The 24006-nt window shown below is 44.8% G+C and overlaps 1 protein-coding gene across 1 annotated transcript in view; it reads left to right on the top strand.

The window, feature by feature from the left end:
* RASSF6 (Ras association domain family member 6) overlaps positions 1-24006 on the top strand; it is a 49463-nt gene that overhangs the window by 11652 nt on the left and 13805 nt on the right. The window contains exons 3-6 of the mRNA XM_083174751.1: positions 3232-3310; positions 8987-9135; positions 12922-13019; positions 21752-21945. Of these exons, the coding sequence (XP_083030877.1) occupies positions 3232-3310; positions 8987-9135; positions 12922-13019; positions 21752-21945 (520 nt within the window). The remainder of the gene's footprint in view (positions 1-3231; positions 3311-8986; positions 9136-12921; positions 13020-21751; positions 21946-24006) is intronic.

Raw genomic sequence — 24006 nt, 5'->3', positions numbered from 1 at the left:
TCAATCCTCTTCTTTAATTATGACGTACAGTATAAGCATATGTGGAGCCTAGAATAGTGTGTATAGCATAGATTACTGGTGTGAAATGAGTGTTTGATGCTTTGTTGATGTTTTTAAAGAAAATCTGGGATAACATTGCAATATAAAACCTTAAATGGCACAAATTTAGCAACATAAGCCATTTAATACACAGTTATGATAGAACAAATGCAGTAATAATACATATAAAGAAATATCAGCAAATAAAATGTATATACATTTTTTTCAGCTGCAATATGGAGCTTAATATAAAATGTACTGTACTGTATCTCGTTTTTCTTTGGAAGTTTATAAGATGATCCTCTCTGAAATTGTAATGTTTTAATCTCTGGCTATTTGTATATGATAAAGTATAGGTCCCCGCGCTTCAATAGCTAAGTCCCCAGCAATAGTCACCACCTGCTTACCATTAGGATAAGAAGAACAATTCAACAATCTGACGTATCTACGTCCAGCTCCATTCTGTTATGTTACAGGCTGGGTTTGCAAAATGGCAGTTAGGGGCTGATTGGGTTGGGGTTTTTTTTCACTCTTCACTGTATCACGTTTTGAAGTTTGATGCATCTAGCCCCAGGTGAGGTTCCTCCCACTAGATGTTACTGTAGTCGTGGAAACCTCAACAACATAAATAAACAATCTTCATACATATCCTGATGTCTGTATTGTGGATCAGAATGACAGTATAATTATATGCATTAACCCTTCATACCCTTATCTGGCCTCTCCAGGCCAGTATGAATAGGTGGAGAAATGTAGTAGTACACCATTCTTTTCTTCTACAGCTAAGAACAGCCCAATTTCTTGGCAGTACCCTTAAAAACATAAAAATCAGCTTCTCATAGTGTAAAACAGTACACTTAGTAGTACACTTATATAAACCTTAAGAATCTGCATGAAAACAAAAGGATTTGCTTGATACCATCTGGGTACCATCTGTAGTCAAATGGTGATGTAGTCAGCAAGTTACTATGCTTATCAATCTGAATGAATGTGCTCCTCTTTTAAGTATTACCTGGGACCTATGCTGGCATGGAAGTTGCAGTCTGGTTTAAGCTTACAATTCCACTGAGGTAAAACGCTCCCCTGTCTCTCCCACCCTGTCCCCACATTTAGCTAATGTCAGCAAAAAGGGGACTAATGTACAGTAAGTTCAACTGGTATTGGATGGCTTAAAGGGGGAATGCCACAGCTACTGAGAAGATTCTAGCACCACACAGTGTGGAGATAATTCAGTAGCGCACGCAGGGGGGGTTTCTGAGTACCCAGAAACCCCCCAGGAGTCTAAGGGCCTTAGGCTGAAATCTGAGGGTCCCCTCTTTCCATGGGTACAAGAATTTTTAAAATCGGCCCTTGGGAACCGGAGATATCTGTCTTCAAAGCAGTGGTCCCCATCCAAGCCTGTTAATTGCTCTTCCCAGTCAGATATTTCAGGTTCTGTCTGACTTAGAGTTTTTCTGAGGGTATATTTGTAGATTGTCTCTACTGTTCTCAGAACCAGAGATATCAGCCTTCCAGCAGCTGGTTACTGCTCCAGCTCCACACACCTGGTATGTAGTTTTATATCCTTGTTGACAGATTGCTCTGCCTCCTGAACTGTGATCCCCTAGTCCCCAATACCATTTGGTAGGTGGGATCCTCTAGTGTTTAATTCCATTAAAATCTAAGAAATCTATTTCTGGGAACTGGAGATATCTGCAGTCAAGCAAGCTGTCCTCCCACCAGAAAATTATGTATAATAAGCCCACTCCACTATATACCCCTCCACTGCATATTAAACATCCTCTACCACCCTGGAAGTTATGTATCAGGGCCCCTTCATTCAACCCAATGCCCCCTTCTCCCACCATCTGTGCAGTAAAGGGGTAATTAGTGGAAATTACTGATCCAGGCCCTACATGATGAGCGGTTGATATAATACCCCCTACCACCCGGGGGACATCAAAGCTTCCCCCACACCTACCGCTGGAGGATCGGTAGGTGCCCCAATACATTGCTATGTCCAGGGGTCTACACTGCTGTTGATGCCCCTGTATGTATATATATATATATGTACCTTATATACTCGAGTATAAGTTGACCCGAATATAAGCCGAGGCACCTAATTTTACAACAAAAAAACTGGGAAACCTTATTGACTCAAGTGGGACCCTCACTCGAGTATAAGCCGAGGGGGGCTTTTTCAGAGGCTTATACTCGAGTATATATGGTATATATATATATATATATATATATATATATATATATATATATATATATATATATATATATATATATATATATATATATATATGTGTGTGTGTGTATATATATTTATTATTATTATTATTAATATACATTTGGTTTATCTATAATACTACTTTAACTGACCCGGCATATACTGGGTCACCTAAGTGTCCATCTCCGTGCTTTGCTCCGCCCCTCTGGAAACCCCCTTCTGAAAATCCTGCGTTTGCCACTGAGATAGAGAGAGAGAGAGAGATAGATAGATAGATAGATAGAGCAGGGTTGCCTACCTTCTGTCTGCCTTCTCCGGGTACAGTTCAGTGTAGCAGGGGGGAAGTGGCCACTGATGGGATGAAAAAGGGGCGGGGCCACTGATGGAACTTGTTGGGGGTGTGACCACCATTATCGCGTCTTTGTGGCCTGCTCCCCCCGCCGAGCAATGCCGTTATTTCAGGCATTGCAATGTGGTGGGCAGGGCTAAATAACGTGATTCACATCATTTGACCAACACGGCCATACCGGGAGGGTAGGCAACCCTGAGATATACTAAGCAATACCCCTTAATCACTCTGAAATATTCACAGTAGATGTATATGTAAGGCAGCCCCCCACCACTATGAGTCCCTTTTCAGCTCACTATGGCTCACTACCCTCTGTGCATTAACATTTCAGAAAATGCAACTTGGATTAAAACCTACATGGCCTATGCAATATACTGCCTCAGGCCCCTTATTAATATTTGTTTATTATATAATTTGATAGCAAAATGGATTTACAAAAGGAACTAACCAAGTTTAAAAGTGGATTTGTCATTATGACACAACTGAGTAGAATCAGAACACGTGGCGCTGGCCTTTCCGTAAAAGCCTCCTCACTATACAGCTGTATGAAATGGTAGAAATTGTGTCTATGAAGTCTGCTGCGTTCACATGCAATACATCTAAACAGTGTCATTTTTTCTTACTTTAGAGGCCAGCTACAATCACTTCTGAAATCCTATAATTGTTATTATAAGGACCAAAAGAACCTACAGATAACATACCACCAGGTAAGTGATCCTTTTTTGTATACATCATTTTTTGTAGCGTAAGTCACAGTATGTAAAGGCCTGTTCGTCAGTACTAAGCCGTGCATGGTTTGAGAAGTGGGGCAATTTATATGCAGGTGATATGCATGGCACCGGAGCGCACCAGGCGGGGTGGGGGGTGCCCTGGTGCTCACCCACCTGGCGCTCGCCGTCGCTCCGTGCGGCTGGGGGGGGGGGGGAGAATGTGGCCGTCGCTCTGTGCGGCTGGGGGGGGGGGGGAGAATGTGGCCGTCGCCCCGTGCACGGGGGGGGGTGTGTGTGTGTGTGTGTGTGTGTGCGGCCATCGCTCCGTGCGGGGGGGGGGTTTGCGGCCGTCACTCCATGCGGGGAGGGGACAGACGGTGCTGGGTGAGGTGCTGTAAAGCCCGGGCATTGCTCCACAGGGTGGGGAGGGGAGGGGGGGGGAGGAGATCGACGCTCACCTCCATCTAGGCCCGGCGCACATCCGCTCCATCAGGGGGGATGGTGCCGGGTGATGCTAGACAGGCCCCACAGCATCGCTCGGGGGGGGGGAGCGTTGCTCACCTCCATGGGGGGGACCTCCTGCTCCTTTCTTCCGCCCTCCAGTGGCCGGCGCCCTAGGCAAATGCCTAATGCTGCCTAGTGGTGGCGCCGGCCCTGGTGATATGCAGTAGCGTAACTAAAAATTTTGAGTTCCCCGCCGAAATTTCAGCACCTCCCCCCACAGCAAAGTTAACATCCCCCACACACTCCAAAAGCCGCTGTAGCAGTACAGCTGTACCTCTGTGGTCCCGGCTCCCCTGTCCGTTCCTGGCTACTACAGTGTCCAATGTTTACAGTGTCCAATGACAGTTTTCTGCTGTATGGGGGCGGACATTTTGTGATGGTCCATTTAGATTAGAAGCTGTAGTAGCCAGGAGCAGACAGGGGAGCCGGGACCACAGAGGTACAGCTGCTACAGCGGCTTTTGGAGTTAGAGGCAGAAGGCAGAAGGGAGTCCCAGGCTCCAGCCACCGGCCACAGAGGCGGCAGGTGAGATCACGGCAGGCGACGGTGGCAGTGGCATTACAATAGCCCCACAGACCCCCGGTTTGTTCCCATTAGCTACTGTAGTGCCATCTTCAGATGACAATAGCTAATATTTGTGATAGAGAGTGATAGAATGAGAGGGGGGAGATAGAGGGAGATATAGAGTGTAATGGCGAGAGAGGAGAGAGGGAGAGAGATTGAGAGAGACAACAGGCCGGCCATGTTTGTGGGTGCAGCGGCTGTGTGTGGTAATACACAACTGCTGCAGCCCCTCCCCTTCTCTCGCCCCAGAATGGTCTGAACAAGTCTGCATTGTCCAGACTGCTCCCACAAATGCTCAGTCCCTGCCCCGTCGCCATCATCATTACTTCACATCACCTCCCGCCATCACTATTTAAACTGTGGTCATGCATGTTTACTAGCATGTGCGCGCATGTGCGGATCTCCAGAAGTCAATGATGTTTAGATCTGTGGGGCTAGTTGAATTACCCTCACAGAGAGGGGGGAGGAGGAGGGAGAAAGAGAGAGAGATAGAGATAGAGAGAGAGAGAGAGAGAGAGACGGGAGGAGGAGGAGAGAGAGATTTTATTAGAATGGAATATAGTAGTAAAAATATACTGGCAGTTAACCCCTTCAGTGGTGTTTTTTTTTTATGGAGCGCCCCCCCCCCCCCCCCCCCCCCCCACCTGGCGAGGTTTTTTTAGGGAGTGCTACCTAAAAAACCCACCACTGTGTCTCCCTGGGGCCGGGCAGTGCCGCTGAGCACTACATCAGCCGATGCCCAGCCCTGTTCCTGGCAACCTGGCTGTGTGCGGCGTGATGTTAGGCCGGTGGGTGGAGGATCCAGGGCAGCGCAGACAGTGGCAATCCCGAGAATTTTCTGGGTTTGCCAGGCTGGGCACTGGAGCATAGAAAATTCTCAGGGGTACCTCTAAAGGAGTTAATACACTGTATCTCTGATGACACAGGCTGATGCCAGTGAGTGTCAGCCTTCTCATGGGTGGAAATGGTGCCAGGCAACAGATTCGGCAACTGCTGCGGATTGTGCCTCCTGGTGCAGTCCTGCTCTTCTTAGGTGACTGCGGTGGCCAGAACAGAAGGGAAGGGCTGGAGCCACGGATGCAGCATAATGACTTACATAGTCCAGGTGATGGAGGCCGGGGGGTTAAGTCTTCCTTAACTGTGTACATGTTTCAGACCATTTGAGATTTTATGTCTAACTGAGCGATGATGGATATGCGTCTAGCACACTCAGTATGTATATGTAGGTAATGCTGCCCCATTTTATGTTTCTCTGGACCACGGACCCCTCTGATTCTTGGGGCCCAGGACCTTTGCACCCCCTGTCACTGGGCCTGCACATGGGCCTGGACCTGAAATGCCTGCATGTTGTTGCAGGTGGTGTGATGGGATGTGGTTACCAGTATACTGATGCCAGCATCCCGGCTGCCCTCACAAGTGCAGCACTGAAACTCTGAATACAGTATATCAGAATTCCAATGCTGGAATACTGCCAGCAGGAATCTCAATTGGTAAGTACGCAGGGCTAGCTAGCATGCGGATGTGGAAAGGAGGTTTAGGCACTAGTGGGGGGACTCAGGGTAGGCTGCAGGGAGGGGAAGGTTACACATGACTGCAGCAAAAGAGGTTCTGCATCAGCACCAAAGTGGACAGAGCTATAGTTCTGTCCCATTTAGCCATTGCCTCCTGATTGTACCCTGCTGTATGTGTGGCACCATGGCATCTAGTGTGTGTGTGTGGCACCATGGCATCTAGCTTCTGAGTAGATAACCCTATGTAACCCAGGGAGGAGACAAAGGGGCCCATTTATCATGTTATATTTGTGTCTAATTCCCTGAATATACCTATTTTTGGGGGTTAGTCGCAAATATTAAATACCTCCAAAATGTATGACGACGGGTCCACATCGGGAATCTCCTATACCTGCTGCGATCCCACCTGCCCCGCCAGCAGTTCATCCTCCATAGGTTTCTACATGGGATGTGATGATGCCCGATGTACTAATATCAGACAGCATCGCATTGAATCCTGCAGCTACTGCCATTTGCAGACTCCCCAACACCTGGTTAAGCCCGTGTCCCTACTTCTGCTGGTTACTGTATGCAGTGGTGCAACAATAGCCCCGCAGACCGTCAGGGAGGTGCTAAGTAAGTGTGGACGCTGGGGGGCTGTGGGTGCTATCGTTGCACTGCTGCCACCTGCCGGGCCCTGCAGATCTGCTTGTCTGTGGTCCCGGTACTCCTCCTGCTAGGCAGCTGCTAATGTAAAATGGCCCTCACAAAATGTCCGCCCCTTACAACAGACCGTTTTTGAGGATGCTAGATAGGCAGCCTCCTCTAGCATCCTTAAAAATGGTCTGCTTTAAGGGTGCAGCTATTTTGTATGTGGCATTTTTCATTAGCAGAAGCCTAGCAGGAGGAGCGCTGGGACCGCAGACAAGCAGATCTGCAGGTCCTGGCCATAGACCCGGCAGCGGCAAGCTAAGGGATGAGTGAGTGTTGGCCGGTCTTCACTTTACTGGTGTGGGGGGGGAGGGGGCACTGAATAAATATGCTAAACATCCATTCTCATGTGTACTGAGAAATCGGCGTGCAGGGGACGGACGGTTGTTCAGACAGCGGATGGCATTTAGATGACCCACAAAGCTGTGAATTTTGCAGCTTTGCGGGTCAATCAGAATGATGCTGGTGCATCTACTGCCGTATATATAATACCTCTCTGATGGTGCATCTACTGTACTGCCATATAAATAATACCAGTCTACTGGTGAATCTACTGCCATATATAAATAATCCTCTCTGCTGGTGCATCTACTGCCGTATAAATATATATAATACCTCTCTGATGGTGCATCTACTGTACTGCCGTATAAATAATAACAGTCTACTGGTGCAACTACTGCCGTATAAATAATACCAGTCTACTGGTGCATCTACTGCCGTATATATAATATATGATACCTCTCTGCTGGTGCATAAAATGGAGAGCTGATTGGCTGGCTATTTATCCCTCTCCATTTTATTACTTTTGAAGCTTAGTGCATCTAGCCCAAAGTTAGGTCCTTGGGGAGTATTTTAGTGAGCTCAAACTGTGGCCCAGTATAAAGAGAGGGCATGTTTTGCCGCTGGAAGTTTTTATAATAATAATACTAATACAGGTTGAGTATCCCTTATCCAAAATGCTCGGGACCAGGAGAATTTTGGATAACGGATTATTCCGTATTTCGGAATATTTTAATATTTCAATGATGTATTTTGAAGTATCTTGCATTTATGCTGTATAAACACATAATATACACACAAATATATTTTATTACCACATAAAATACACACACATATATTTTAATTGTTCAAAAAACAAGGTTTCAAAACGTGAAACAAAATGTGTGTACTATCTCAGATATTGAATTTGAATGCCAAGCAATCATTGTCTTGCACATATATAGTGCCAATTACATATCATGTCCCCAGTGATGCTGTTACAAATGTCCCCAGTGAGTTTTTAGCAAAAAAAATTTTTTTTTTCACTTTCTGGAATGTCCGTATTTCGGAATAATTCGGATAACGGATATTCGGATACGGGATACTCGACCTGTAATAATAATAATTAGCAAATACATGTATTATTAAAGTTTGCCCAGACTTCTATCTATTTCTACTGAACCATAATCCAGTGGAAACCATTTTGATAGATACCAGAACGAATGTTCTTTTTCAGATTTATTAGTATGCTTCTTATCGACTTTCAGCACTTTCTTGCCATTATACTTTGCTCTTATACTAATTCAGTTATCAATAAATTGATAACCTATTAAACAGTTATTGTCTGTATCTGTGTAGGGCCTTTGTTATGTTGCATTGTAATTTGTAATGAATTGTTAGGTTCTAACTAATCTCTCATAGCCAGTAAGCATAGTTAAGGGTTTGTGTACATTTGAATAATGAAATGGAATTGTTTTTAGGTTTACCATTCTTTTTCTTTTAGCGTTAATACAAAATATTTTATTTAACTTGTGTTGTTATAAATTCTCATTTAAACTATGTATTCAGTACTCTGTATTGACTCTACAGAGCCACACACTGTTTTATTTGTTTTGTATGTGAGAGGTAGCATTGCTCTTTTATACAACTGTTTCAGTGGGGGTTATTCTGGTTTGTGCGCTCGCATGTCAATGGCAGTTTCCATGAAAATGCCTGGAGATCACCCTGTGATGTGGGTGCCAGAGGCAGGCAACTGACTTCATTTTGCGTGTACCCTCCACATTATTCGATGGTCGGCGACCATCAAATGATGTGGGTGTTTCCCCCTGGGCTGCGAATGGCTGATAATGTAAAACATCCATTCGCAGCTGTGCGGCCAAATTCGGCCTGCGAAGGAGGTGCCGTCTTTTGTGAGCAGCGGGCGGGCAAAAAATGACATGCAGCGCTGCAAACTTCACAGCGCTGCTTGTCAACCAGAATAGCCTCCAGTGTGTACTAGACCTGTAATACATTCTATGACTTGTCTTCCTTGGTGATATAATTAAAATGTTCTTTAATTGTTTTTTTTTTTAAATAATCATTGTAGTCATGTAGGGTCATTGCAAGCGTTACCCAAATCTTATGTGCATACTGTATCTCATTATAGAATGACCGTGGACAGATTGTTTTATCTGGACTTAGTGAGATATTCTGGGGAGTTCAGCGGCCTATCCGATTCCAAATTCAAGATGAAAAATGTATTTCCTCAGAATCGATCCAACTTCCAGAGGTCATTGGATCAAGCATAGCAAAAAGGTATTGTATGATTGGTGAAAGCACAGCTCTGCTGTTTGATAGGTGTCTGATGGGGTATTTTTTTTATTTTTATTTATTAGCAGTTTCTTATATAGCGCATACATATTACTCAGCGCTTTACAGAGAATATTCAAACATTCACATCAGTCCCTGCCCCAGTGGAGCTTACAATCTATTTTCCCTACCACATGTACACTCACACAGACATTCTAGCGTTCATTTTGTTGGGAGCCAATTAGCCTACCAGTATATTTTTGGATTGTGGAAGGAAACCGGAGTACCCGGAGTAAACCCACGCAATTACGGGGAAAATATACAAACTCTGCACAGTTAGAGCCATGGCGGGAATCGACCCCATGACCTCAGCGCTGTGAGGCAGAAATGCTAACCATGGGTATGGGTCATTAGGTGGACCACTATAGGTCAACAGTCACTAGGTCATGAAATAGGTCGACATGCTTTATATCGACACACGCCATTAGGTCAACATGGAAAAGGTCAACATGAAAAAGGTTGACATGAGTTCATGTTTTTTTTGTGTCTATGTCGACTTAAATAAGTTATAATAATAATAATAATATGATATCTGCGTGGTGTTTCAAATTTCATTACCCCTTTGAGTGCCAACATCTCTTTGAGACGTTCAAAATATCCACAAAAAAATGCCAGCGTCGCTCATATTTGTTATATAAATTCAAATAAAAAAAGTTTTGTAAAAAAAAAAAAAGATTATACTTCCTATATAAGGAATTATTACAGGTCATTATGGTGAATACAAATGTTTGCTTGGCAATGTTCACACCAATTTGGCAAATTCACTTGGTACTCAAAGGAGTAATCACTTTTCACATACACATGCACAAACAGCATCCCATACCCAACTTCTGGACTGGTTATGGGGCACATACATCACACCTGAGTTTTGCTAAGGACCTGTCCGTGTCTCTCGCAATCATCCCTCTTTTCCCCAGTATCTGTGAACAATCACATACTGTATGAATGTCGCAGTTACTTTCACATACAGCTCACTTAACCCCTTTCAGTAATTGAACAGTAATTGAACAGTGATCTATTACAAAAGTATGTCCCCATAGTAATGTTCCAACTTTCGGTCGAAATATGGTTCTCAATTTGCTCAGTGGCAGGTAGTGTGCCCCCAAAAATGAATTGCCATGTCTCCACTGATCCAGATGACTGGCAGGGAGTTCCTGCAGTCATCAGTGCCATTACTGGAAGCCCACATAAATGCTAATATTCATGACTTGGACTGTCTCTCCAGGCTGGTGCTACCATTGGTGCAGCAGGGGCAATGCACCAGTGCCCCTGAGGACAGGCCCGGCGACAGGGGGGGTCAAAGGGGACATGTGTGACGGGCCCCAGCAATCTGAAGGGCCCCAGATCCTGGCCGGGGCCCGTCTGTATGCTGTGTTACCCCCACTGTCTACTGTGCAGTAAATCTGTGCCCCCGCCCGTGTCTGTGTGCAGCCGCGCACCGTCACCTGGTCTCTCCGGCTGCTGAGTGCATGGGCGGATTTAGCAGGGGGGGGGGAAGCACCCGGACACACATTTCTAACACACATCCCCTCCCCCTAACAGGGACAGCCACCGCCGGGACTTCACTGTAATATCATGACAGCCGGGCAGACAGAGAGCTGCCGGCTGTATTCACAGTGCTGCATGTTCCGGGCTCCCGGCTATTTAAATCTTGCGCTGCCGCAGTGGCGCGAGATTTGAAATAGCCGGGAGCCCGGAACATGCAGCACTGTGAATACAGCCGGCAGCTCTCTGTCTGCCCGGCTGTCATGAGATTACACTGAAGACCCGGCGGCGGCTGTCCGTGTTAGGGGGGGGGATGTGTGTTAGAAATGTGTGTCCGGGTGCTTCCTCCCCCCCTGCTAAATCCGCCCATGCACTCAGCAGCCGGAGAGACCAGGTGACGGTGCGCGGCTGCACACAGACATCGTGGGTGGTGGTGGGAGCATATTACCCCTTGGCAACGAGCCCATCACTTCACTGGGAGCATATATTCCCTTGGCAATGAGCATTTATTTATTCCTACATGGCAACAACCATATAACCCCCATAGTAATGACCATGTAACCCCCATTTCAATGGTCATGTAATCCCACATGGCAACGACCATGTATTCCCCCTTGGCAACAAATATGTAATCCCACCTGATAACGAGCATGGAACCCCTGGCAACGAGCATGTAATCCCAGATGGCAACGAACACGTAATCCCACATGGCAATGAAAATGGAACCCCTGGCAACAAGCATGTAGGTAATCAGCATTTATGTTGCATGATTTATAATTGGCATAATACATAATGGACATTATGGTGTGTGGCTTAACATGTAATGGGCATTACGATGTAAATTTTTGTTGCGCACCTTCGGAGCGCAATGTCCATGTTTGTGAAATTTATTGTGCATTTTGGCTCAATCCATGTGGCATTATGTGAATTTTGGCTCAATCCGTGTGGCATTATGTGAATTTGGGCTCATTTCATTTGGTATCATGTGTAAGGGGCAAGTATAATGGGGTCTAGTATTTTGTTGCATAATGTGTAGAAGTGGTATATGGTGTGGTATACTACACTCAAGGACATGCCCCCTTTTCTGTGACCACACCCCATTCCCAGAGCGCACAACTACATCCTTCACTTTTGATGCCAATATGGGCCTGTGTAATTTAAAGGCCAGTGTCTATGTATAATTCCATCCCCCCCCCCCCTCTCTCTGCTCTCCTCCACTCTCTCGCTCTCTCTCTGAGCGGGCACACTGGCACCACCCCCCATCCCCTCCCTCTCATGGTGCCCCCTGTCATTTTCTCCTGGATCCACCCCTGGCTGAGTGACGTGTGTGTGGATTGGAGACTAGTGTCTGTCTGTGACCGTCCGCGCATACAGTGCAGCAGGCAGCAGCCACTCAGCGCTCGGAGGCTGTCTCCTGTCTGCACTGTGCACGGACCTTACTGCGCATGTACGGCCCTATTGTGAAATATGCTCCGCACTCGATGCTGTGGCTGTCTCCTGCCCTGCCTAGTGCCTTCTTGTCACAACAGGAGACTTTTATAGGAACTTCTGTGAATCCCAAAAAGCAGATACTGTATTTTCAATAGATGTTCTGTTGTTAATCGCCCAGCAGTAGAAGCCGCAGATAATGGTGGATCCGGAGGCGTCATAATAGTAAGGGAAAGTTAGCTTGCACTCTCTGTACCACTGCATTGCAAAATGTGTGGGTTTGGAATTACGTGGGGGGCCCCAGAAATATCAGTGTACAGGGCCCCAAAATTTCTGTTGCCGGCCCTGCCTGAGGACTACCCCTGTCACCCTCTACCTGTCACCGACTGTTTTTCCCTGTCTCCCTCTGCCTCTCCCTGTCTCCCTCTGCCTCTCTCTGTCACCCACTGGCGTGTTGAATGTTGTAAACTTGGAAAGAGGTGGAGGAGGGGGGGGCCCAAATGATATTTTGTTGCTTGTGCAGATTTATACAGAAAGCACAGTCGGTCACTGTATCAAAGCTTGGGAGTAATTGTGTGCTCTATCAAACATTTATTTCATGAAGACTATTGTGCATCTTCTTTCTCTAGTCTACATAAAACCTTATTATTGTACACAACAGTACAGTAAATAAACTATATATATATATATATATATATATATATATATATATATACACACACATCACAGTATCATATGTTTCATTTGAATTCCTGCTGTTCTTTGCTTTTCATTGAGTTTGCAGTTTAAAATCTTATATTTCTGCCTTTTTTATTCCAGTGGGATGATGCGGTGGGGAGAGTTTGATGACCTTTATCACATTGCAGAAATAGAGGAGCCTATATCGAATTCAGATGATGAATCCAACTCCAAAAATGGTAACTAAATAGCAGTATTTAAATATTTAAAGGAAAGGAAAGAAAATCATATAGACAACCTTGGGGCAGAAATATTATTTTGGTGATATAACTTATTTCCTAAGGGTGAATCTTTTATTAATCCAGTCAGTAAATGTAAATGGAGTTAATAAAATATGTGGGTAGTAGTGCAACTTTAACATGTGATGGATATTCTGGTCATTTGTTTTACTTTAAAGTCGATTATCAGTTTGGATTGTGGGGAACAGTGACAACCATCTCCCATAGTGTCTAGGGAATACATCAGCTGCATTCCCTAGATAAATATTAAAACTGGCAGAAAGGCAAGCGAGTGCTTCCCATTTGAAGCCACTGCAATCTCTGAGTATTTCTAAAGGGAAGCCACTGCAATTAGTGGTGGCTCACTGGTGGTGTGAATCATTACTGGGTGTTACTGATTCCTGGTTCCACACTGGACTGCATAAAACCAGTTGTTTTTTACATAATATTATTTGATTATATACCATACAAACATATACAGTACACCTGAAGCTGCCCACACACTGATAGATATCATGTACAATCCAATGTCTATCCAATTGCCCTTGAAATCCAAACACTCCTGATCATGTCCACACACAGAGCGATTGAGTAAAAGATCTGAAGGTAAAGATGGGTCGTTTAAGGACGGCAAACCGTATACCACATCATTGCCACATCGTTCACACACTGCATAATGGTTCATTCATCCTTCTGCCTGCAGAGGGGATCTGCCGGCTTGATGAATGGTCGGCAGGCACCTGCATTGGATCATGAACATGCCCACACATGGAAAGTTTTAAACGACTGGTTGGCAATGCAGTCCTGCAGCCCATAGGTAAAATCCGCCACTGGTCCCCAATATGGGAATAATCTACCTTGAAACTGTAGGTCAGCCTCAGACTACACACAGCTTTCTGTTCAGTCTACCCTTGAGGTTTGACATAAAGGGAACAGGGCAGAGACGGCCTTAGGCATAGGCAAACTAGGCAATTGCCTAGTGCATAGGGGCATCAGCAGCTTCTGCTGATTAAAATGATATGCAGCATGCCTATATTCTGTGTGTGAGTGAGGCTGAATCTGCATATGAAATAGTGTATTCATGGAAATCACTGTAACATAGCATTCCGTATGCAGGTACAGCCACAGTCGCACACAGAATATAGGCATGCCACATATCATTTTAATCATTGGAAGCTCCTTGTGAAGGCTGGTCATAACAATGCAAATAAGATGAATTTTCAGCAAAAAAGGCACCCAATGTTAGCAGAACTGGCCAGGAGCTGCATGGCTTATTAAGTCAAAATGTATGAGGAAACATCTGTATCCAAGCAGAGGCAGAGGTCACAGTGTTAGCGGCTGTGCGAGTGCTATCTGCGGGTAGGTTGCTTGTGCAATAGTGTTCAGCATATGTGTAAGGGGCATAATGTTTGTCATGTATAAATGCATTAATAAGGTGCGACATGTGTAACAGGCATTATGTGTGTCATGTGTATAAGTGCATTAATAATGTGCAACATATGTGTAATGGGCATTATGTGTGTCATGTGTATAAGGGCATTAATAATGTGCAACATATGTGTAAGGGGCATTATGTGTGTCATTATGTGTATGAAGGGCATTAATAAAGGTTGGCATAATGTGTAAGGGGCATTATGGTTATAAGGACATTAATAATGTGTGTCATGTGTAAGGGGCATTACTGTGTGGTATTATCAGGGGTACAGAGAGAAAGGGGTAGGGGGTACAAATTACCCAGGCCAAAGTCTGATGGAAGGGCCCAGTGGGGGCCCTGGGCCCAGAGCCGGATTAACAATGGGCCTGATGGAGCTACAGCTCCAGGCCCACTCTCTAAATAGGCCCATTTTGTAGCTGAGGGTCAGGGCTTTCCAACGAGCCCAGCCCCGCGTCTCTAGCCCCCCGGGAACCGGAGATACTGCCAGGCAAAGCTGGAACGTTTCCCCCATAGGATAACATGAGACCCACAAATTCCGACTCCCACCTGGTTCCAATGGCATCACAGAAGCTCAAGGTTGATCTCAGTCTAACCCAAATTGCTGGGCCTTCAATCTGATACCAGGCTGGTCCAGGTGGGTTCATTGGTTCTAGAGATATTTCTTGTAAACTGATTTTTCTTTTTTTTTTTTTCATTTTTGAAATGTAATTTTGTGGTTGTTCATGTTGTTTGAGGACAGATTTCTCTGGAACCAAATAGCCCAGTTTCACAGGACCAAATTAATTTGAAAATAATTCAAATCCCTCGTGTAAATGGGTCAGTTGGTTCCGAAGATATAGCTGGTGGTTTAAAGGGGGGAGGGTAGTTTTCTCTCCTCCTCACGCCAGAAAATGCAGGAACTAGGCTGGTGTAAAAGGGGCCAATCCGGAAATGTCCCTGCATGATCCTGGGTCAATATTCCTGGGTAAATCCTGGTATTTACTGGTGTGAAAGAGGTATTATATCAAATAGCTGGGACCTACATTGCTCTGAATACAGCCGGGCAGCCCCCTGCTCTCTGTCCGGCTGTCAATGGCTGTCATTTCTGCCTGGCGGCGGCTGTCCCTCAGTTACCACAAGCATGTATTCCCCCTTGGCAATGAGCATGTAATCCCACATGGCAATGGCCATGGAAACTCTGGCAATGAGCATGGAACCCCTGGCAATGAGCATATAGGTAAGCAGCACTTATGTAGCATAATTTTTAATAGGCATTATGGTGTTTGGCTTAATACGTAATGGACATTATGGTGTGTGGCTTAACATGTAATGGATATTATGGTGTAATTTTTAATGCACACCTTTGGCGCGCAATGCCCGTTTATGAATCATATTGTGCATTATTGCTCAATCTGTTTCGTATAGTGTGTATTTTGGCTCAATCCATATGGCAGAATGTGAATTTTTGCCTTAATCTGTGTGGCATAACGTGAATTTTGACTCAATCTGTGAACCATAGAGTGAATTTTGGCTCAGTCAGTGTGAATTTTTTTCTCATTCCATGTGGCATAATGTGTAAGAGTATAAAGGGGTGTGTACAGTATAAAGGGGTTACTATTGTGTTTTGTCTAAGGGATATATGGGGTCCGGTATGATATGCTGGCGGTCGAAATACCGACGCCGGACTCCCGACCGCCGCAATGCCGACAAGGGGGGGCTGTGGATCGCTCCCCCTTTCGGGTTCGCTGCACTCGCCAAGCAGAGGGTACAGTGCCTTGCTACGCTCGGCACACTATTTTATTCTGACTGGAGTGCCAGTATGTTAGGACATCGGCATCCTGCGGGTGCACCTTTGGATATCTCCCTGCATTTTTCCTATGTCAGCCCCCTGCTTTTTCCAGGCATATATAATTAGTTGAAAGTATTTACAAAAATAGAGACACACCCATGAGCAGACCACCCAACCAGAACACTGGTCACGCCCCCCACATTATTAGGTGCTGGCCACAACCCCTATTATTGCGCATAATAGGCCCTTGATCATTTTCAGCTCCAGGCCCATTTAGACCTTAATCTGGCTCTGCCTGGGCCCCCTCCCCTTAAGTGACAGCAGCAGCTACAGCAGCTCTTCTCCTCTGCCCAGCACACACTGCTTTGTGCTGGGTTGCAGTGTGGCCATGGAGGTGCTTAAAATACAATATTTTCTCAGGATTTTTTTCTAAGGGTATAATGTGAATAATGTGAGGAGTAATGTACATAAGGTAAAGTGGTACTACTGTGTGATGTAATGTGAATAAGGGACACAATCGCAATATATAATGTGAATAAAGTTGCACTACTGTGTGGCATACTTTGAATTGGGGGTACTATTGTGTGGCCATGCCCCTTCCCAGCAAAAACACACCCCTGTTTGGGCTGAGCACCGAATGTGTGCACTGTTTCTATTTAAAATATTGCGGGTAGGAGCACCAAAATGATGACTGCTATGATGAGGGTTGATGGTGCTGGGAAAGGGGAGCAGGGTCAGAGGTGGAACTAGTCGCGGTGCTAGGGGGCACCAGCCAAAATCTTGCCTAGGGTGTCATTTAGGCTAGGGCCGGTTTTGGAATAGGGATTTATTGTTATAAAAATATTCCTTTTCTTTATTTCTTTATTTTTCTGGTCCGGAATCAACCATTATCTCCTCCATGATTGTCTGGTCACATAGCCTAGTTTTGGTCATCTCAGAAGATCAATATATGTTTGCATACATCAGGAGAATTTGCTTCTACATTGTTTAGTTGCTTCCCTTCAGTACCTGCAGATTATCAGTCTCAATATAGTCACATCGCTCCATCTCTTTTGAGTGTGAACGCATCTACTCATTGCACTGTGTAAAGGGGCAAATTCCATAGTTTTTACTGGTTCTTGTTTTACATTAATAATTTTTATTAAGATTTAGAATATATAGCTCCACAAACTGCGGAACAGGGGGGGAGGGATACAGAAGAGAGAAGCGAGGGGGGAGTGCTGAGGGGTATTGGAGTCAGATTTCAGATGATATAATTTTTTGTAATGCCTACCAAAGGGATTAGCAATATAGGAGGAGTTAAGGAGCAAGTCCCCATATGGAGTCTGTATGGCCTTTATTCTATTCTTAGCTTAGTTTACGTGCCAAGAATTTACCAGACTGATTACCTAGGAAGTAGAACCTCTGGGGGAAATTTACTAAAGGAGATTTGTAAAAAATAGGTGTATTTGTATCCAGAAATACACTTATTTTTGACATTTACTATCCCGAAAATACAACAATTCGTAGTCGTTTTGATGTGCTATCAATACGAATACGAATTGCCGTATTTTCGGGATAGTAAATGTCAAAACTAAGTGTATTTCTGGATACAAATACACCAATTTTTTACAAATTTCCTTTAGTAAATTTCCCCCTCTGTTGCAACGTAGGCCCTTATTCTGGTTGACTCTCAAGGCTGTAAATTTTGTAGCCTTGGGAGTCCACCAAGTGCTGCCTGCATAATCATCCATTCGCAGCCTTGGGTGCGAGGGAGAAATCATTTGATGTTCGGCGACCATCAAATAATTTCTTCAGCGCTCGCAGATCAGAGACACCTCTATGGTGGACACCGGACACTTTTCATGGGAATGCCCAGCATTCTCATGGGAATGCCCATGAAATGCTGGGCATTTTGATATGCAAATTGCCCGGCCTGTCGCCCCACGCCCCCCACCCGGACTTCTGTGTGCGAGCGGCTGCACATGCGCATGAAAAACTATGTGCACTCACAAACAATCAATCCCCCTATTGAATCAGAATACCCCCCTTAGTGTATGCACCTTGCATACCTTTCAGAAATGGGTGCCGGACGGGATCCCGCCAGTCGGGATCCCGACAGTCATTTAGCCGCAATGCTGCTCACCATGTTGTCTGAGTCCAGGCAGTCGGGATCCCGACGTCGGGCTAATGACTGTAGGGATCCCGACTGTCGGAGTCCCATACCACACCCTCAGAAATAACTTGTGGAGTTGGTTGTGGATAGAGATCAATACACGTTTCAATAATTGAGAGGGCTTAGACTGATGCAAGGATTCCACCTGAAGCAGACGCTGTTCAAGGTCAGACTGCTGACTAGGATATAATCGTCACTGGTGTGCACCTATTTGAATAGCTACCCCTCTAAGCACTGCTTTGAGGGCAAAGCAAAATGTGGGAAGTGATGTGTCCGAAGGAGTGTTAGTAGCCATATAGGAAGATATTACATTAGTAAGAGTTATGAACATAGGGAAAAAAGGTATAATCTTTGACGGGCTGGGAAGAAACTCACCCCACACCATAGAGATCAAACTCTGCTAGCAAGTGTCGCATGGTGACTGAAGGAGATTGGGTTTGTGGATGATCACTAGAGGGATGTGATTTATCAAGTTTGTTATCCATCCCCAGTTTTAAATCACCTAATAGAACTAAATGTCCCTTCTGTACATGTTGGACCAATTCTAGAAGCTTTTTTAAAAACAGAATTTGACAATAGTGTTAGGACTCTAGGGGGATACCACCAAGCTGGAACCCTATACTCTGTTGCCCCTACCCGTGGTCGGTGGACGCGTGCAGTGCTAGGCTTCACCTTTAACAGCCGCATTCGAAGGAGCTGGTTATGCCTGCTCCAACCCCGATGCTGCCAGGTCTTTTGAGGGACAACGGGTCCACTGAGGCGGAGAGAAGGCAAGAGGAGAACTATCTAAGACAGGGGAAGGAGTAGAATACCCCTAGAGTCTACGGCCTCTGGGAGGAATCTGGGAGCCAGTCTCCACAGGACCCCCTGGAATAGCAACAATGCTAAAAGATGGTACCAGGAAATAATAAATAGAATATGTAAAAATACACAAGATGGTGAAAGTAAGTACAAAGCAATAAGTGCAACAATGCACAAGGTAGTACCAGAAAGAATAATAAATGCTCACAGGAGTTGGGCAAGCTGACTGAGGAACAGCACTGGGAAGCACACAGGATGCAGGACAGGAACCTGGGAACCAGGAACACTCAATAGTAACCACTGGGGCACACAGAAATATAACCGGCGTCTGTGCCCAGCAGACACCGGCATTATATTTCAAAATCGACGCCCTGCAGCGTTTGATGTCAGCCGCTGCCTGACGTGAGCGGCCGTCAGCTCAGGACAGAAGCTCGGGCCGTTGCCTAGCAATGGGCCAGGCACTTCCTACTTGTCCGTCCGGCTACTGCCGGAGAACATGGCCACTGCCTGCTGCGTCACTGACAGCAGCGCTGCTGGAGGCAGAGGGACAGCAACGATGGCGTCTAACAGAACCCCCCTTGAGGAGAGGTCAACTGACCTCTAAACCCTTGACTACAAGGAAATTGCTTGAAATTTAGGCAGCGCCTAACAGATAGTTCAGGACATAGACGGTTACTATTGTGATATCTCTATCTTCCAACTTCCGACCAAGACCAAATACCTGCCATCAACAGCTGAAACACTTCCTTTTAAATGGGCCATTAGCATAGTAAGCTATGGGGTAACGGGCATTTTGGAGAGAAGGATGCGATCACGAGGGAAAGTGGGTTTCCTGAGGAGTGACAACCATAGCTTTTTCTCTAAAGAAGGTAACAGGCGCTGGTAACAGGTGCAGTGGGGGTCCCATACAGGAGACTATACATGAGCACCGCCGGACTGAAGCAGTCGCACTGTCTGTAGTGTGCACTTTCAGGTAGTTGCGCCGGGTGCCCCCTGCATGGAGGGTGCCGAGTTGCCAGAGGGAAGCAGGCCACAATCTGCAGGAGTGGTTTAACACTCCCCGGCTCTGCAGCGCTACTCCCCCACCTTGGCTGCGGGTGCAGAGGAACAGATTACCCAGCCGGGGCATTACCAAGGTGAGGTCACAGATAGCCTCGGTAAGGAGAGTGCTGGTCCAGAGCTGTAGTAGGACACATCTGCCTTGGTCCCCCAGGCCACACCCTCCTGGTTCTTGTTTTTCAACTCTGTTGAGTTGGTGGAAATGATGGCTATGTCTATGCCTTTTGTTACATACTGTATATCCATGATCCTTTTTTTCCATCCATTATACACCTGGAGTATGTATCAATTCTGCCAAACTATCAAAATCCACTACAGTATGAATATTGGTTTACATATCTCTCCAGTTATGCTTTATAGCTAATTTTACAGTATTGTTGATGTCCTTTTACCATTGGTTGTTGTGCTGCTGTTTATTGCTTTATTTAGGTGTTTTTAAAGACCACTATTATACCCCTTTTACACCAAGGAATAACCCAGGTTGGACCCAGGTCGGACCCAGGTCAGCTTTGGTGTAAAAAGGGGCCAACCCAGGTCCAGTAACACTGGTCTCCTACCCAGGTCCTGACCAGGGTTGAACACTGGTTGGACCTGGGTCATGGACGGTGTAAATGGTCCTAACCCAGGTTGGGACATCAAGGTAGTGCTGAAAGGATACCAGAAGTGCTGGACGCCTTTCCACAGTGCGCATCAGTGGCAAAAGACAGGAAGGATACGGGCAGTGCACACAGAAATCATAATTGGATTCAGTATCATTTATGTTATTATTTTTTTGGGGGGAGAGGGGGGGGGGGGGCTGGGTGGAGCACATGGGAGATTAGGTCTGCTGCTGCAGGGGAAGGGGCTGGGGAGAGCACATGGGTGATGCTGCACTTTTATACCGCTGTTTGTCCTTGAGCACTGAATAAAAAAAAATTTGAAAAATATTTTACAAAATAAACAAACCAACATTTTTCAGTGCTAACTTGTCAGGTCTTTTACTTTTTATTTTAAATCATTGAGGGAAGGTTGGATGGCAGTTTCAGTCCTAAAATGGACATTTTTAATGTCATCCATAGGGAAAAGCAGTGCTGACCCAGGTTCAGTGTAAACGGCGCAGACCTGGGTCCGACCTGGGTCACAGTGCTGTGTAAATGGGGTATGAACCTGGGTCCAACCCTGGAAACTCTTGTGTTTAAAGACCAGGGTCCGACCAGGGATTTTGGTGTAAAAGGGGTATTACTGACATCTACTGTTCTTATGTTGATAATTTGTCTCTTGCACTGATCTCAAAATAATCAGGGTTTATTTAGATGATTTTTCCTTAGCATTTTTATGGGTTTTTTAGATGACATTTAGCATTTTTTTTTCATTGTCTATGTCTGTCATTATGGTTTTTAAAGAAATCCATGTTATTCTTTTTAAGATTTTTTTTATTTAATTCTATTTCTTTTTCTGCGAATTCTCTATGTAGTTCTTTGTTATTTTTCCTTTAGACTATTCAACATATGGATATGACACAAGTACCCTCAAGCCTAGACTTAGTGATCATGCACCGGACTCGCCATCTTTATATCGCACAATGAGTGATGCCGCTTTAGTGAAAAAAAGAATTCGTCCCGACACACCAGATAGAGCTCAACTACAGCTTCATAGATGTTCTATTAATGGACACTTCTACAACTTCAAAGTAAGAAGAGTTATCCTTCTCAGTTTCAACTTAAGAAAAATAACTATATTTAACAGCTGAAACTATTATCTATAAGAAGCAATTTTGATGTGATTTTTAACCTGTCTCAAAAATCACACCCTATTACATTTCGCTCCATACTGTATTTGGTAACAAAAAAAAAAGTATATAAAGCACATAACATTATAAAAACAGGGAGGTTATAAACATGGTTTTCCAACTTTGTTAGGGCTACCAACACAACAGGGGAAGATCTATATCATAATGCCACAATAAAATGAACAAGTAAGCACAAGTTATTACAACTAAAATAACTTTTATTTACAAATGCGGATGAAAAATAGGTTTTTGACCTATACAGTACCTGCACTCTGCCCCCAGCTTTGCAAGTTACCTTCCCCATTATATTTATTGTCACTTATCCTTCTAATACCAAGAATAAGTTTGAAAATGTTTTTACTTTATGATAAAATTATATGAGACTAAAAAAAAAAAAAAAAACGTACAAATTTCGAGGTCGATGAGGGTCGCCTTGCAGTTGCAGATGAGCTAAAATTTTGCATAGATTGTTTTTTTGCTAATTGGAACAAGATAGGGGAGTGGGAACTATGAACTTGGTTCCCCTTTTGCAACCATAAGAGCCTCCAATTTTCTTGGAAGATTTTCTACAAGATGTTGGCGTGTTTCTGTGGGAGTTTATGGCCATTCATTCTGTAGGGCATTTATGAGGTCAGGCACTCATGTTGGATGAGAAGGCCTTCCTCGCAATCACTATTCCAGTTCACCCCAAAGGTGCTTTATAGGGTTGAGGCCAGGGCTCTGTGTTGGCCAGTCAAGTTGTTCCATGCTTAACGCCTTAAACCAGCAATTCTGAAACTGTGGGTCCTGACCCCAAAGTGGGTCCCGACCTTCTCCTCCTCGGGTCACGACTCCATGTTGCTGACCATTAGGCTGATGACTTTCTAATCTCAGTCACTGATGCAAGGAGTCTGAAAAAATCTGTTGAATGGTTTGTTATTTTAGACTCCTCCCATCATTTTGTGCCTCCACAATGCTGCCATGTGTGTGCTGTCTGCTGACCACACATGTTATGTGATGACCTTCTGCGGTAACTTGCTGGAATCCTGTAATTATTTTTATTGTCTGATGGGGTCCCAGAAAAAAAATAGTTTGAGGACCCCTACCTTTAACCATGTCTTTATAGTCCTTGCTTTGTCCACTGGGGCACAATCATGTTGGAATGGAAAAGTACCTTTCCCAAACAGTTGCCACAAAGTTAGGAGCATTGCATTGTTCAAAATGTTTCGGTATTCTGAAGCATTTAGATTGCCATTCACTGGAAACACTAAAAAAAAGACACCCACTACCATTATCCCTTCTACACTAAACATCACAGTTGTCATAATGCTTTCAGGTAGGTAATGTTCTCCTGGCAGTCGCTGAACCCAGTCCCACCCATCTGACTGCATCTCACAGAGAAGCGTGATTTGTCATTCCACAGAACGTCCACAGTCCAGTGTCTGTCTGCTTTATATCACTCTGACAATTGGCATTGTATTTGGTAATATGAGGATTGCTTGCAGCTTCTTCACCATTGAAAGCCATTCTATTAAGCTTCCACCGCACAGTTTTTGTGCTTACCAGTGGAATTTCGGATCTCTTTAGCTATGGAATCACCAGAGCATTGCCAACTTGCACATACCAAGCGCTTTGCAGTCATTGATGTTGTGAATTTCAGTCTACCGTCTTCCTGGCTGAGTTGCTGTTGATCCTAAATTATTCCACTTTCTAATAATAGAATTTACATTTAACCGTGGAATATTAAGTACGAACCATCTTCTTGCAAAAGTGGCATCCTATCACAGTGCCACACTTGAAGTATCTGAGCTTTTCAGAAAAAAACTTTTTTTGTGTAAAAAGTATTTGCAAATGGAGACTTTATGGATCAGTGCTTTATTGTATACATCTGTGGTAACGAGTCTGATTGATATATCTGGTCTGACAGTCAGGATTCCGACAGTCAGTATGCTGACATCAGAATCCCGTCAGCCGGTATTCTGA

Source organism: Crinia signifera, chromosome 1, assembly GCF_055691185.1.
Source record: "Crinia signifera chromosome 1, ASM5569118v1, whole genome shotgun sequence".
NCBI lineage: Eukaryota > Metazoa > Chordata > Amphibia > Anura > Myobatrachidae > Crinia > Crinia signifera.
Note: the sequence above shows the minus strand (reverse complement) of the source record. Positions and strands in the feature narration are given on the sequence as shown.